The 12,276-nt window shown below is 44.5% G+C and overlaps 2 protein-coding genes and 1 pseudogene across 3 annotated transcripts; all 3 read right to left on the bottom strand.

Moving 5' to 3' along the window:
• Positions 1-1,512: 1,512 nt before the first annotated feature.
• On the bottom strand, positions 1,513-7,944 carry LOC109943478 (wall-associated receptor kinase 5). Of its 2 annotated transcripts, XM_020546590.2 has the most exons (3): positions 3,439-7,944; positions 3,202-3,351; positions 1,513-2,875 (listed from the first exon to the last, which is right to left on the bottom strand). In XM_020546590.2, the coding sequence occupies exons 1-3, from the start codon at positions 4,346-4,348 to the stop codon at positions 1,656-1,658; spliced, it is 2,280 nt and encodes a 759-aa protein (XP_020402179.1). In that variant the 5' UTR covers positions 4,349-7,944; the 3' UTR covers positions 1,513-1,655. The 2 variants fall into 2 exon arrangements, with proteins under 2 accessions (XP_020402179.1, XP_020402180.1); XM_020546591.2 differs by lacking the exon at positions 3,202-3,351 and having other exon boundaries at positions 3,439-5,586.
• On the bottom strand, positions 6,357-7,075 carry LOC109941688 (wall-associated receptor kinase-like 2; annotated as a pseudogene).
• LOC100275609 (uncharacterized) lies at positions 7,903-11,873 on the bottom strand. Its single transcript, NM_001365910.1, has 10 exons — positions 11,674-11,873; positions 11,003-11,249; positions 10,674-10,886; positions 10,208-10,288; positions 10,046-10,132; positions 9,853-9,948; positions 9,692-9,745; positions 8,614-9,600; positions 8,469-8,508; positions 7,903-8,376 (listed from the first exon to the last, which is right to left on the bottom strand). Exons 2-10 carry the CDS (start codon positions 11,240-11,242, stop codon positions 8,228-8,230), a joined length of 1,947 nt encoding a protein of 648 aa, NP_001352839.1. The 5' UTR covers positions 11,243-11,249; positions 11,674-11,873; the 3' UTR covers positions 7,903-8,227.
• Between the last annotated feature and the right edge of the window lie 403 nt (positions 11,874-12,276).

Genomic DNA, 12,276 nt, shown 5'->3' with positions numbered 1-12,276 from the left:
TGTTTTCTGTTATTGCAATGAATCCATACAACATCTGTTCTTTGAGTGTCATTTTGCCAAATTCATGTGGCGGGCGGTGAGTCTTACCTTTGGGTTAAGGACACCTTATAGCGTTTATGATTTTTTTTAATCTATGGGCCCGGGGATTCTCCCCCAAGGATAGACTAAAGATTCTAGTAGGGGCTATAGCCATATGCTGGGCAATTTGGCTAAGTAGGAATGATGTGGTTTTTAATAAAAGTCTGATCAAAACTTACATGCAGGTACTTTACAGAGGAACCTACTGGTGTCGTTTCTGGGCGCAACTTCAAAGGCATGAGGAAGACGCCAAGGTCATCAGGGAGGCCTGCAGGAAGCTTGAGACGACAGTGATGCAGATCTTCGCTTTTCATGGGTGGCAGTTTAGTAATAGGATCGCTCTGTGAGCTTTGTTTTTACTTTTTGCTGTCCACCCAACTGCGTTTGGGGTTTGTATCGCCGCTTGTGGCTCTTTGAGTTGGATTTGTTGGTATTGTGTTGGCGTGACAGGCCGTCATCTTCGTGATGTAGGCTGGGAACACTCTATCCCGTTATCTAAAAAAATGTATATAGACTGAGTAAACGGTAGTCCTCCTGCAAGCCGGTTGATCTCTAGCTATGTGCCTATGTTGGGCTTATTGTTTGGTCTGTCGTGGACCAACGGTGACAAGATCAGAGATCAGAGTGTATGGTTCGGGCCTCAAAACCAACCAATATGCAGACGGTTTCTTGGGCTTGTTGGGCGTTAAAACCTAGATAGAGTTTCGGCTAAAACTAGAGATGGACGGTGTTTGTCTGTCATTATCAAGAATATATATCCCCGCCACTGTTTGTTTGGCTCGTGAAATATTCAATTGCTAGTTTCACCGTCTTACCCGGCTTTGATCTCCATGCAAGGCGAGATCATGTTTCCACTGTTCGTATACATCCATAGGGAAGACAGAGAAGAAAGTTTTTTTTAGATGGCGAGCTTTCCGTCTCGGGCACGCTCTGCCAGCAGCCTGCTACCTCGTGTCGACGTGGTGACCAACCGACCATCCCGTGGTAGTGCCACTGCGGGCACCGAACAGCACAGTCGCTCTGAACGAGTTTTGCCGACTCGTTCCATAGTTCCTCGTCTTCTCTTACCTTCTGTTGACATTGAAATTTCCACTCCCATCATTGTAGGCTATCTTCTCCCTTCAAATTTGATGGCTGCTTCTTGGATTTCTCCACCTTTCTCACCCATACATAACTTGAGGGTCGACCAGACACTGGAAAAAAATAGCTGCATTACAAATACCAAGTGTCTGCTTATCAAGAGCAGAAGAGATGGAATATAGCAAACTCGCAGTGGGAAAAAAAATGCTCCTTGTGTCTGCTTCAGGTGCAGCATAATCTGGAAATTCAAGTACAATGAACTCCTGAATCAGTCAAAATCGGTACCTTGGTGTACATCACATGGGAGTGAAAGTCATCCCAAGACAGGCACAGATAAGGCAAACAAAAAGCACAAAGTTGAATGCGGCATTACGTGCTTGTGTACTCATATGCAAGTATACAACAGTCCCCATACAGGAGAATGGTGCATGCCAATAGCTGGTTCTCCTGTACAAACAATCAAATATATTCACAACGAAAAATAGCAACCATAGTGATCAACGAGGAAAGCTCATCGACGACCAGAACTCCTGCTCCATGCTATACGGCCTGCTCAAGTTGCTGTGATCACCGGCGTAGGAAGAGTCGCCGCCCTGGACAGGTCGACGGCCGTTGGGCCCCGCCGCACCTTCCTCGATCCTCTGGTTCTGGTTCCTTCCAGTACTGTCCGCCGGACTCTGCAACGCTTGCAGTCTCATCTCGACCTGCCTCATCGAGGGCCTGTCCTCCCCCTTGGAGTTCAGGCACGTCACTGCGATGGCGGCCATTTCCCTGGTCTCTTCTTCTTCTGCCTCCTCGATGACTTGAGAGTCCAGGACCTCCCGGAGCTTGTCCTCGCTCACCGCCGACGAGAAGTGCGAGACCAGGTTGGAGCCTTCAGGCGAGACGTACGACGAGGGCTTCCTGCGCATCAGCAGCTCCACCAGTATCACGCCGAAGCTGTACACGTCGCTTTTCTCGGTGAGCCGGCCTGTTTGGTAGTACTCTGGATCCAGATACCCGAAGGTTCCTTGAATGGTCGTCGTCACAGAAGTCTCATAGATGGGGATGCCTCGAGAAGCCCCAAAGTCTGCCACTTTGGCTACTAGCCGATCATCTAGCAGTATGTTGGCTGTCTTTATGTCTCTGTGGATTATCGACATGGAAGCAGAAGAATGCAGGTAAGCAAGAGACCTCGCGATCTCAAGGGCGATCCTCTTGCGCTCCTTCCATGACAAGGACTGTGGAGCACTGACATGAAGGTGCTCGTGGAGCGTCCCGTTTGAAATGAACTCGTAGACCAGCAGCGGGACTTCTGTCTCGAGGCAACATCCGAAAAGGTTCACTACGTTCCTGTGGTTCACTTGGGAGAGTATGGCGACCTCGTTGATAAAATCGTCGATCTCCCTCTTGACTGCGTGCCTTGACTTCTTTATAGCGACAACCCGCTGGTCAGACAAGATACCTTTGTACACGGTCCCGTGGCCTCCGCCGCCGAGCTTTCGGGTTTCGTCGAAACTGTTTGTGGCCCGCTCGAGCTCTTCTAGTCTGAAGATCATCCTTTCGGCGATGTCCCTGTCTACCAGCTGCTGCAGCAGAAGGCCTCTGTTTTGCTTGAAGAAAAACTCTTTCGTTATTCTAGCTTTCCGAGCCTTGACCTTTCTCCTTATGACGACAATGGCGAAAACAAACAGCAGAATGGCAATACCACTTCCAAGTCCGATTGCAATGATCAATCCTGGGTAATTTGTGAAAAAATGGAATTCAGATTATTTACTTCGACGAACCTTTTCTTTTATGGAAACGGTAGGAGATGTACCCATCATTATATTAATAAAAATAAGAAAGGAAAGTCCATCGCTACACTACAAGAGTGTTGGTAAAATAATCGACCAATGTAGGAGGAACTAGGTGACTTAATTAAGAAGAAATAGGCACCCAAATTCGTCTCGATGAGAACTTGAGTTTGGGCGATATTGGTGTACATCCACCCTCATGGCAAACTAAGCTAGGCTTAGTTCCTTAGAATATAAACAAGAGATATCATGATTTTTTTATTGTTACCTGATAATTTCAATTTGCTTGGACTACACCCATCTTTTACTCTGGGGTTGCCCGAGGTGCCAGATGGGCAGATGCAATCATATGATCCTATTGTATTTATGCATTGCCCAAAGCATGGCGGTGGATCTGTCTGTGTGCACTCATTAACATCTATTACCATGAGTAAAAACAAGTTATTACTAATTAGTGCAAAGTAATCACATGGTACAAGTTGAACCTGAACCGGAAGATGCGTACCTTGGCAACCGTTCGGCATGTAGGGGTTCCCAACATAGCCTTGGCCACACTGGCATCTATACCCTCGCGGAGGCTCATCGTGGCACTCACTCTCGTCACTGAGGCAGCCAGAGGCATTGGAGCTCCGAGCTTCTGCACAGGACGAGTTGCCAAACATCCAGTAGACCACTGTGTGGGTTGGCACTGGCGGGACAGATTCTGGCGCGGCCGCGTACTGCTGCAGCGGTACGGCGAATCCTGTCCTCTTCCAGTACTCGCCCTTCTCCACGATGTACGTGGCGTTGAACGGACCCCTTGCGCCAGGCATGGTCGAGTTCGCTGCTGCTTCGTCGTGGGGAACAAGCTTGATCGCGTAGCTGTTGCTGTCTTGTGAAACCTCCGTGTAGCAGCAGCCAGTGCCAGAGCATGTGCCATCGGTGGGTACCTTGGGGTACCCATGCTGGCAGCTGGAGTCACAGGTGCTGGCGCTGGCGTTGGCTCCTGCTCCCGGGAGACTGACCGAGAACCTGAAACCACACCCCAGGGCGACGAACACATTCTGGGCGGCTGATAAGCGGTAGAGGCTGTTGTCCAGGCTGAGGTTCCAGCTCTCGCCATAGCTGCTTTTCCCCAACAGCTGGTGGAAACGAGTGTCGAGGTACACGACCCTAGGGTTCAGCTTAATTTTCACAACTCGATATCCAGCGCTGTTCATGTACAGCACCGGAGGCTGTTCTTCCGTCTTGCACGCGAGCTTGAACCCCTCATGTAAGTAGCATCGCTCATCGCCGATACCGAAGGGGTAAGGTATGCTTATGTTGTGGCATCTGGAGGTGCAACCGGGAATTGCCTCTGTGTCTTGTGAGGATAGTGTTGGTATTGTTGCTAGAAGCTGCAACAGGTGCAGAGCTGCTATGGCAAGTGTGTGCATTGTTGACTAAGGTATACAAGGAACAGAAGTGGTGGAGCAGATGGTTAGGCTTAGTTGCTGGGAATGGGATGCACGAGTTCATGCTACATATATAAGCAATGAACCCTCATATACAGCCTGTGCGGCCGCCCTGGTCAATGCAAATCACACGAAGAGTTGGGAAGTCTCTGCTTGCTATAGCTACGCTGTTACTGATGTCATTAGGTGATATTTCAAGTAAGGCGTGATAGTATACATATTGTATTGACAGAAGTTTATTGTCTGTCAGTAGGTTAGCCTTAAAACACAGGGAGGCACAGCTGAGAGACAGATAGTCAAAGATAGGAAGCAAATCCTTGCAACAAGCTACTACGGTCTAGGGAGCTGTTGAAATTGATGGAAAGTTAATCATCTGAAGCCTCAAAATAGAAATTGCAACTAGTTCAGAGCTGGTGTGGCAAGTGTGTACTACATCGTTCCACAGGGCACAAGGACAAGTTGTTGAAGACGACCTAGTGTATACAAGTAATGACCATAAGTCTTCGCTGACCTGGTCTATGCAAACAAGCCATAAACAAGAACTCAAAATCCCTTGGCTAGATAGCACTATTGCAGCTGTCATTAGGTGACAGATTGAGAGTGACTAGAAATGTTTGTGTTGCCTTCGGAGACATCGTTATCATTTAGAGAGCCTTAAAACTTAAAAGGTAGCAGTGAAGCAGGTACAGAAACAAATAACCAAATACAAAGATGGAAAAATAATACATTGGAGAGGTTATTCAACTTTGAGCTCTAATAAATAACAGTCACAGTGAAAGCTAACACACATTTATCAGTCTTTGTGCGCACATCAGTCAGTAGATCTCTGAGAAAGCAAGATCGTGTGTACTTAGAATGCTGAGTCTGTTTGGTCATGTGGGGTTAGGTTACAATTAAAGGGTCAAACAAATATATACTTGACTGTAAGGCTATACTTAACAATAGAAGACGTCGACGACAAGGACAGACATGCCGAATATGAAATGAGAACAGAAAGCCACCTCTATCGGTACATATTAGTGGGTCATCCGACCTAAGTTTGTTTTGTATCACTATGGGTCTAAGAAAATCCAAGGGTCAACAGTAAACAAGCCTAAGCAGAGACACAGGGAAAGGAAAGAGAAAAAGATGGCGAGCAGAGAAGTACAGAGTAAGTCAGTATAATAAAGCTAGCCGATCTCACAAGGGATGGGGACAAAACATCTAATATATATAGGGTGCCCATGTGTCAGATTTAAAACCCCGAATGCTACGCCAAGTAGGCTCTAGAGTCTATGACAAAATTTCAGTCCAACCCAGCTTTGGAACACTTCAAAGCATGCCAAAATTCCCCCAATTCCTGGTTTGCAGAAAGAGGTAGATGGGGATCATCTACCTTGAAACATTTTATATGTCTGGCAAAAAGCATTTCCAGCACAGACGCAGATGGATGAGTAAAAATAGCGCAGGGAATGTGAACAGCAGACCACCTCAGAAACAAACGAGCACAGGAGACTTTAAAAAAATTAAGCTAAGAGCCAGAATCTAGTTCATCTGTTAGGTTAGTATGGAAATGCAATCCTAGGAGAAAGCCGGTTAAGCCATGGCATCAAAACCATTCACAGGTCCATCATCGCCGGAGAATCGACGATACAACTACCTCAACAGAATAATGCATGAAAAAAACAGGTAACATAGCTAGGCACTACAAGAACAGCCCACAATGAAATTTCTCTTCTAAATTCAGCTAACGAGCAATCAACTACTCCAGATTTTTTGGGCCAGTGAACTACTCATGAGTCACGACGGGTGAACCAGGGGTGTACCTTTGTTGAGGACTGGCGGTCGAGAAGTGTGGCCTGCTGCACGCCACCCTCCAGAGATGAGTCGGCGGTGCCGCATATGCGAGCCAAATGTTCACAGGAAGAGGAACATTTGGCAGAAGAAGAGTGGGTTATGGATAGCCATCCGATCAAACTGGACGCCGTTCACCATGGACCATCTGGTGTCCCAGTCTCCATTGACACAAGCAGCTCACCCGCCGATGGTTGCACTTTGCCGACTTGTTCCATAGTTCCTTGTGCAGCTGCTGTTGTGGCATCGTATTTGAAGTCTTCTTACCTGCTGCTGACATGAAATTTCCTGTCTTGCCCATCTTCCTCCAAACCCTTGTTGACTGACTGACTTATAGACACATGGTTTTTTTCGAGTAAGCAATTCTACAAGAACATCACAACTGAAAACATTACTCTTGTCTGTTGACCGATCCATGTGATGATAGATCCAAATAACCCATTGTTCCACGAACTGACGTAGTCACTCCTGTCTGAAACAGTGGGGATGTATCTAGAAGCTCCAAAATCTGAAACATTTTGCTGTCACTGTCAAAGCATCATCAAGATGTTTGCAGACTTAATACCTCTATGAACCATTGGACATTGAAGCAACCAAATGTAGATAGGATAGAGCTTTTGGCAACTTCGGTTGCTATCCTTAGTCGATCATCCCATGGTAGTGATATGGGTCCTTCAATGTGAAGGTGACGACAAAGTGGGTTTGAAATGAATTCATAAACTACCAGCGGTACTTCTGCCTTCTATGGTTAGCTTGAGAAGAAACTGCAGCTTCATTGATTTCTCTTTGTACTACTACCTTTGATTTCTTGATTGCCACAACATTCAATAATATAACTCCTTTAAAACATGATACCATGACCCCTACCACCAATGATGTGAGCTCTACCAAAATTATCTGTGGCCTTCTGTATAGAACTTTATGTAGGTATAGTTCTTTCACTAATATCTTTGTTGCATGGTATTAATTGCTCTCTAAAGATAAAGTCACAAGTCACACGAAAAAATATGAAACACGTTATTCTCCTTTGGATATTGTTATGGAAATCTTTAGCTGCTATATATGGTTCTTAGATCTCCAAACCTAATAAAATTGTTGTGGGCTTTGTGTACCTTGTGCTGTGATGTTTGTTGGTCAACTGTAACTATTTCTTTGCCACTCCACCCTATTCTATTCACTATGGTCTCCTACTGTAGACACGTCCTGCATTTCAGAACTGATACCAGAAAACTTATACCAGTTCCCAAGCCTATACGAACCATGTACTTCAGGCTGGTTGCTCGAAATGTAGGCATCGTCAACCACAATCTGTGGATGGGGAAGAAACACAGATTGTCCGGACAACGAGCCAACCCATCTTCCTCGGTTATTAAAACAAACTGGAAAGGGGGGGTAAAAACAAGAGGCAACAGTAGTTGCTTCAAGATGGAGAAACAAGAAATCAAAATGGAGGAAGACCAGCAGGGCATTGCTGTTTGAGAGGCCTCTCTAAGAATGGTGGCCATTTACACCATTCCCTCCTCTCATCCCTCTCAAAAACTACGCAGATTAAAATCTTGCAAGAGGCAACCAGACATCATCAACATAAACATCAACATCAACATAGCCTTTTAGTCCCAAGCAACACTGGAAAAAATTGCATTACAAATACCAAGTGTCTGCTTATCAAGAGCAGAAGAGATGGAATATAGGAAACTCGCAGTGAAAAAAAATGCTCCTTCTGTCTGCTTCAAACGCAGCATAATCTGGAAATTCAAGTACAATGAACTCCTGAATCAGTCACACTCGGTACATTGTTGTGCATCACATGGGACTATGGGAGTGAAAGCCATCCAAGACGAAGGCACAGATAACGCAAACAAAGAGCATAAAGTTGAATGTGGCATTACATTCTTGTGTATTCATATGCAAGTATACAACAGTCCCCATACAGGAGAATGGTGCATGCCAATAGCTAGCTCTCTTGTACAAACAATCAAATATATTCACGACGAAAAATAGCAACCATGAATGATGTATCAAATTTTATCAAGCCAGAGAGACCTCAAGGGAGGACTTTGCCAGCCATAGCAATCCAGGATCATTCCTTTTCAATACCAGGTAAGTCTCAGCACGCCCAACCTCATCTGAGATTACATCCTCGCAGAAACCAATCAATTCAAGAACCTCCATTGCAGCTGGTTTTGCAGTAAAAGAGACTAAACATTTAGTATAGATTCATTTCAGGAATTCAGTAAGAAGTGGCAAGTGATGGAGCAAACAGTAATACCTTTATAGTTTGCTAAGCTCCTTTGGAAATGTGGATTGGACTGCAGATGTGGGAAATGGTAAGGATTTGGAAAAAATAGCTTTATCAAATGAATGATGCATCATAATATGCAAGGATAATGAAAAACAAGAACAAATAAGTATACCTTACGCAATCTCTTATACTTAATGTCATTTGGATGCTCTATAACATTCTTGATAATCTTAAAGAGAGTTTGAATAGCAGACTCTGCCTCTACAGGTGTTGCTTGCAACCGAAGCATCTTAATGGACTTCTGGAGTCGTGAACAGAGGGCTCTCACTGGTTCTTCAACCCTTTGCAGCTCATTGATGTTTGAGTCACCAACATGATCGTCAGGATCAGGTTCAGCTTTCAGAACCATGGAATTTCCACTCTGTTCTGTTATCATTTCTGTCCCATTACCAGATTTTAAAACATCTTGACAAGTATCATCAGGATCAGGTTCTTCACCATGCTTCCCATCAATGATCAACTCCTGGTTAGCATTTGAGGAATCAGCAGGGTCAAGTTCATACTTCACAACTGTGATGTGGTTTGTCAGTTCACTATCCATTTCCATCGTGTTTCCATGTTCCAGAACTTCATTACTACCATCATCAGGGTCAGGTTCACTAAGGTGTCTTACATCAAACCTCAGCTCCTGGTTCAGATTATTAGCATTTGAGGAATCATCAGGATCAGGTTCTAGGCATCTATCAAAACTTTGCTTGCCAACATCGTCAGGATTAGGATCAGAGTAACCAATAGTATGCTGCCCTGCAAATGATAGCCCAGCTGCTGAATCCACATGCATAGCATAATCTGGATCTGGCTCTACCTTCACAGTTTCATGAACAAAACCTCGAGGAACATCATCAGAACTATATTCAATTTTAGTGCCTGAAGCATGATCCACATTTGCAGATGCATTCAGAAAACGCTGGTAAGCAGCAGCTCCAGACAACGCACGAGCGCTAGCAAGCGAACTTGACTCTCCCCCGAGCCTGTGACCAGCAACAGTTATCTCTGGTTCTAGAACAAATTCCTCTTCATATGAATCGAAGATTTTACGACCACTCAACATATGACCTGTAGACTTGGTCCAGTCCATGGAAGCAGCTTCCTCGTTCAACTGCCAAAAATTAAAAAGCAAAATTAAGATCAAATAAACGCAAATGTAACAAGATAGGCAACCGAATGTGATGGGAATATCTAGGAAACACCTGCTTATTAAGGGCAAAAAAGTTTGCATCATGTTCAGAGTGCACCATATGTGCCTGCAATTGCAATACAGGCAAAGAGATATCTTTAGTGTAAGATAAAAAAGACCCCATGCAGTGAACAAAAACTATGGGAAATCTTTAAAAAACCAAAAAAAACATACAAGCTCATGAAGTAGAGTTTTCTTGATACTTTCATACTTCCTGAATCCCTTCAAATCATCAGTTCGCAGGCGAAGAGATATCTCCTCTCCCATGTTCTGCATGAATAATATGACCCACAGGTATATTTCAGAAACTAATGTGTTACTTTTTCTAGCAATCTATTGCATATAAATTGTGACAGCTTATGTTCACCTTATTGAAACCTAAAATACATTTTGGACTGATGCCTACATATCCAACAGGAGCCATCTCAGTCATGATTCCGACTCTCCATTTATGCTGAAAACAACAACAAAGTCAAATAAAAATGGACCTCCCTTAGTAAGCATATGATCACTTCTTTAAGGCAATTACCTTTTTCATGATCGCAATTACACCAGGGTCGCATGCAAGCATGTGCATTCGTTTCAGAGCTTCCGAAGGTGGAGGATTCAGCTAGCAGGGAAAAGGTAAGTAAACAGGTACAGCAGATTAAGTCAAAACAACCCCATTGCACATCCAAGGACATACAAATTAGAAATGTGTGTACTTGTACTAGCATGTTCTAGGCGAGGTTTTACAATAAAAATCATAATTGTTGACACTATAAAGCAATTAACACTTTTTGCAACTCCGAGCCCAAAACAAGCAGTCCCAGACAGAACTTTGTGCAAAAATACACTGATGTAGTTCCTTAAACCATTAGCAAATATTTAAGGTGCATACTGAATGAACTTATTGAGGTGAAGAGTGTACATAATTCAAGCAAGGTACAGGAAACTGGAACATCTGCAGGGCACTAGGCACTACAAAGCAGGTAGGAGAAGGGAGGTTGACTAACCTCAATCCCAGGTAAGTGAAGCGTCCGAAAATCGCAGAAGATGTATTGTCCCTGGGGAAGTTTGAGTGAAATCTGTGGCCTGCCTAATGATCTTTGCCTAAGCCGCTGTTCTTCTTCATCAAATCCAATAATGCGTTGGTCAGGTCTTTTGCCATTGTCGGATACCTCCTCGATTTCATCATCATAAACTCCCATCATTCGGATAGGTTTTCCCTGTAGTAAGAAAAACTTCAGTCACAACGATTTCATACGCCATCTGCCGTTATAATATCCACTGTCAAGTGATATACTAACGAGTATGCGAATGGCACACGCTAGCCACATCTTACCTCGCTAATACCCACTCCATTCAGTGTCAATCTCGAATGTGCATCCGAAAATGGCATGATCAGCTTGGAGCCTTTGTTTGTAGATCGTGGAACAATGAGCTTCAACGTCTCTGGCCTAACACTAGTCAAGTCCTGCAACAGTTGCCCAAACTCTTTCACGGTACAACTTGGATCCGCATCCACATCAAGTTGGCTGCCCCTCCAGGTGACCGAAAACCGAGCTATCCTGTTCCCATCCATCTTGCTCCTGATACAAGACCCACCTCATGCTATCAATTCCTCGGATTACCAAAAAAGCATGTGATAGTGCTACTGATTAGGTTATCAGTCAGGCACGCACGGAACATATGGAATTGGTCATGCAAAAAAAAAAAGAACTCGAAACCTCAAGCGCATCTGATCTAGTAGGATTAATCAACATAATATAGTCAATCATCATCATGGACTAAAATGGGCAATCCGGTTTTATATCTAACAAATTACCCTTCAGCCAAACTATAGCCAAACAACTAAATCTAGCCCCGATACGAACGAGATGACAAAATTCGCCTCGCCAGGAACGAGAACCATCATCCCGTCACAGAAACAGTCGCTGAATCGATTTAAATACTTCAACTGAGCAAATCGAAATTGCGGGTGGACGTATTGAGCGCCCGCCGTCCTGTACGCACCTAGACAGACGCTCGCCGTCGTCGAGCACGTGAACCAGCCGGCTGAAAAAAAAGGCGTGACCGCGTCGGCGTCGGCGTCGCCGGCCTGGGAAACGTGTATTTCTAGGCCACAAGAACGTTCGAGAACGCACGCGGCGATGGCGATGACGGCAGGTTGCCACCGCGGTGACGGAGAGGGGTTTTGGTTCTATGAGCAGTTGAGTGCGCCGTTCGTGTTCCGTCGATCTGCGTCATGGCTGACGGGATATATTTTACGCCCACCACTGCAGATGCCAAACGGGTCGACCGATACACGACCTATTAATAATCTAAGGAGGTGTTTGAATAATAGTTAGTGACTAAAATTAGTTGAGACATCCAAATAACTTAGCTATTTTTGGTAAATTAGTTAATAGTTGGGTAGTTATTTGTTAGCTAGCTAATTTTACTAACAATTTTTAGTCAACTAACTATTAGTTCTAGTGCATTCAAACACCCCTTAAGTCATAGTTTTTTTATCTTTCTTTAATCTCTGACTTAGAGTATGTTTGAATGCACTAAAGCTAATAAGAGCATCTCCGAGAGACTCTTCATTTTTTCTCTCTATTTGACTATCTATTTACG

This window comes from Zea mays, chromosome 1, assembly GCF_902167145.1.
Source record: "Zea mays cultivar B73 chromosome 1, Zm-B73-REFERENCE-NAM-5.0, whole genome shotgun sequence".
In the NCBI taxonomy this organism is placed as follows: domain Eukaryota; kingdom Viridiplantae; phylum Streptophyta; class Magnoliopsida; order Poales; family Poaceae; genus Zea; species Zea mays.
The sequence above is the reverse complement of the archived record's forward strand: the minus strand, read 5'-3'. Positions and strand labels throughout refer to the sequence as shown.

Excerpts from the sequence above, each read along its gene's own strand:
- LOC109943478 (XM_020546590.2), bottom strand. The coding sequence starts at position 4,348 with ATGCACACACTTGCCATAGCAGCTCTGCACCTGTTGCAGCTTCTAGCA. Across the intron at positions 3,352-3,438 it reads CATGCCGAACGGTTGCCAAG|ATGTTAATGAGTGCACACAG; the intron begins GTACGCATCTTC and ends TCATGGTAATAG. Across the intron at positions 2,876-3,201 it reads AAGCAAATTGAAATTATCAG|GATTGATCATTGCAATCGGA; the intron begins GTAACAATAAAA and ends CAAATTACCCAG.
- LOC100275609 (NM_001365910.1), bottom strand. The coding sequence starts at position 11,242 with ATGGATGGGAACAGGATAGCTCGGTTTTCGGTCACCTGGAGGGGCAGC. Across the intron at positions 10,133-10,207 it reads TAATTGCGATCATGAAAAAG|CATAAATGGAGAGTCGGAAT; the intron begins GTAATTGCCTTA and ends TGTTGTTTTCAG. Across the intron at positions 9,746-9,852 it reads AAACTCTACTTCATGAGCTT|GCACATATGGTGCACTCTGA; the intron begins GTATGTTTTTTT and ends TTGCAATTGCAG.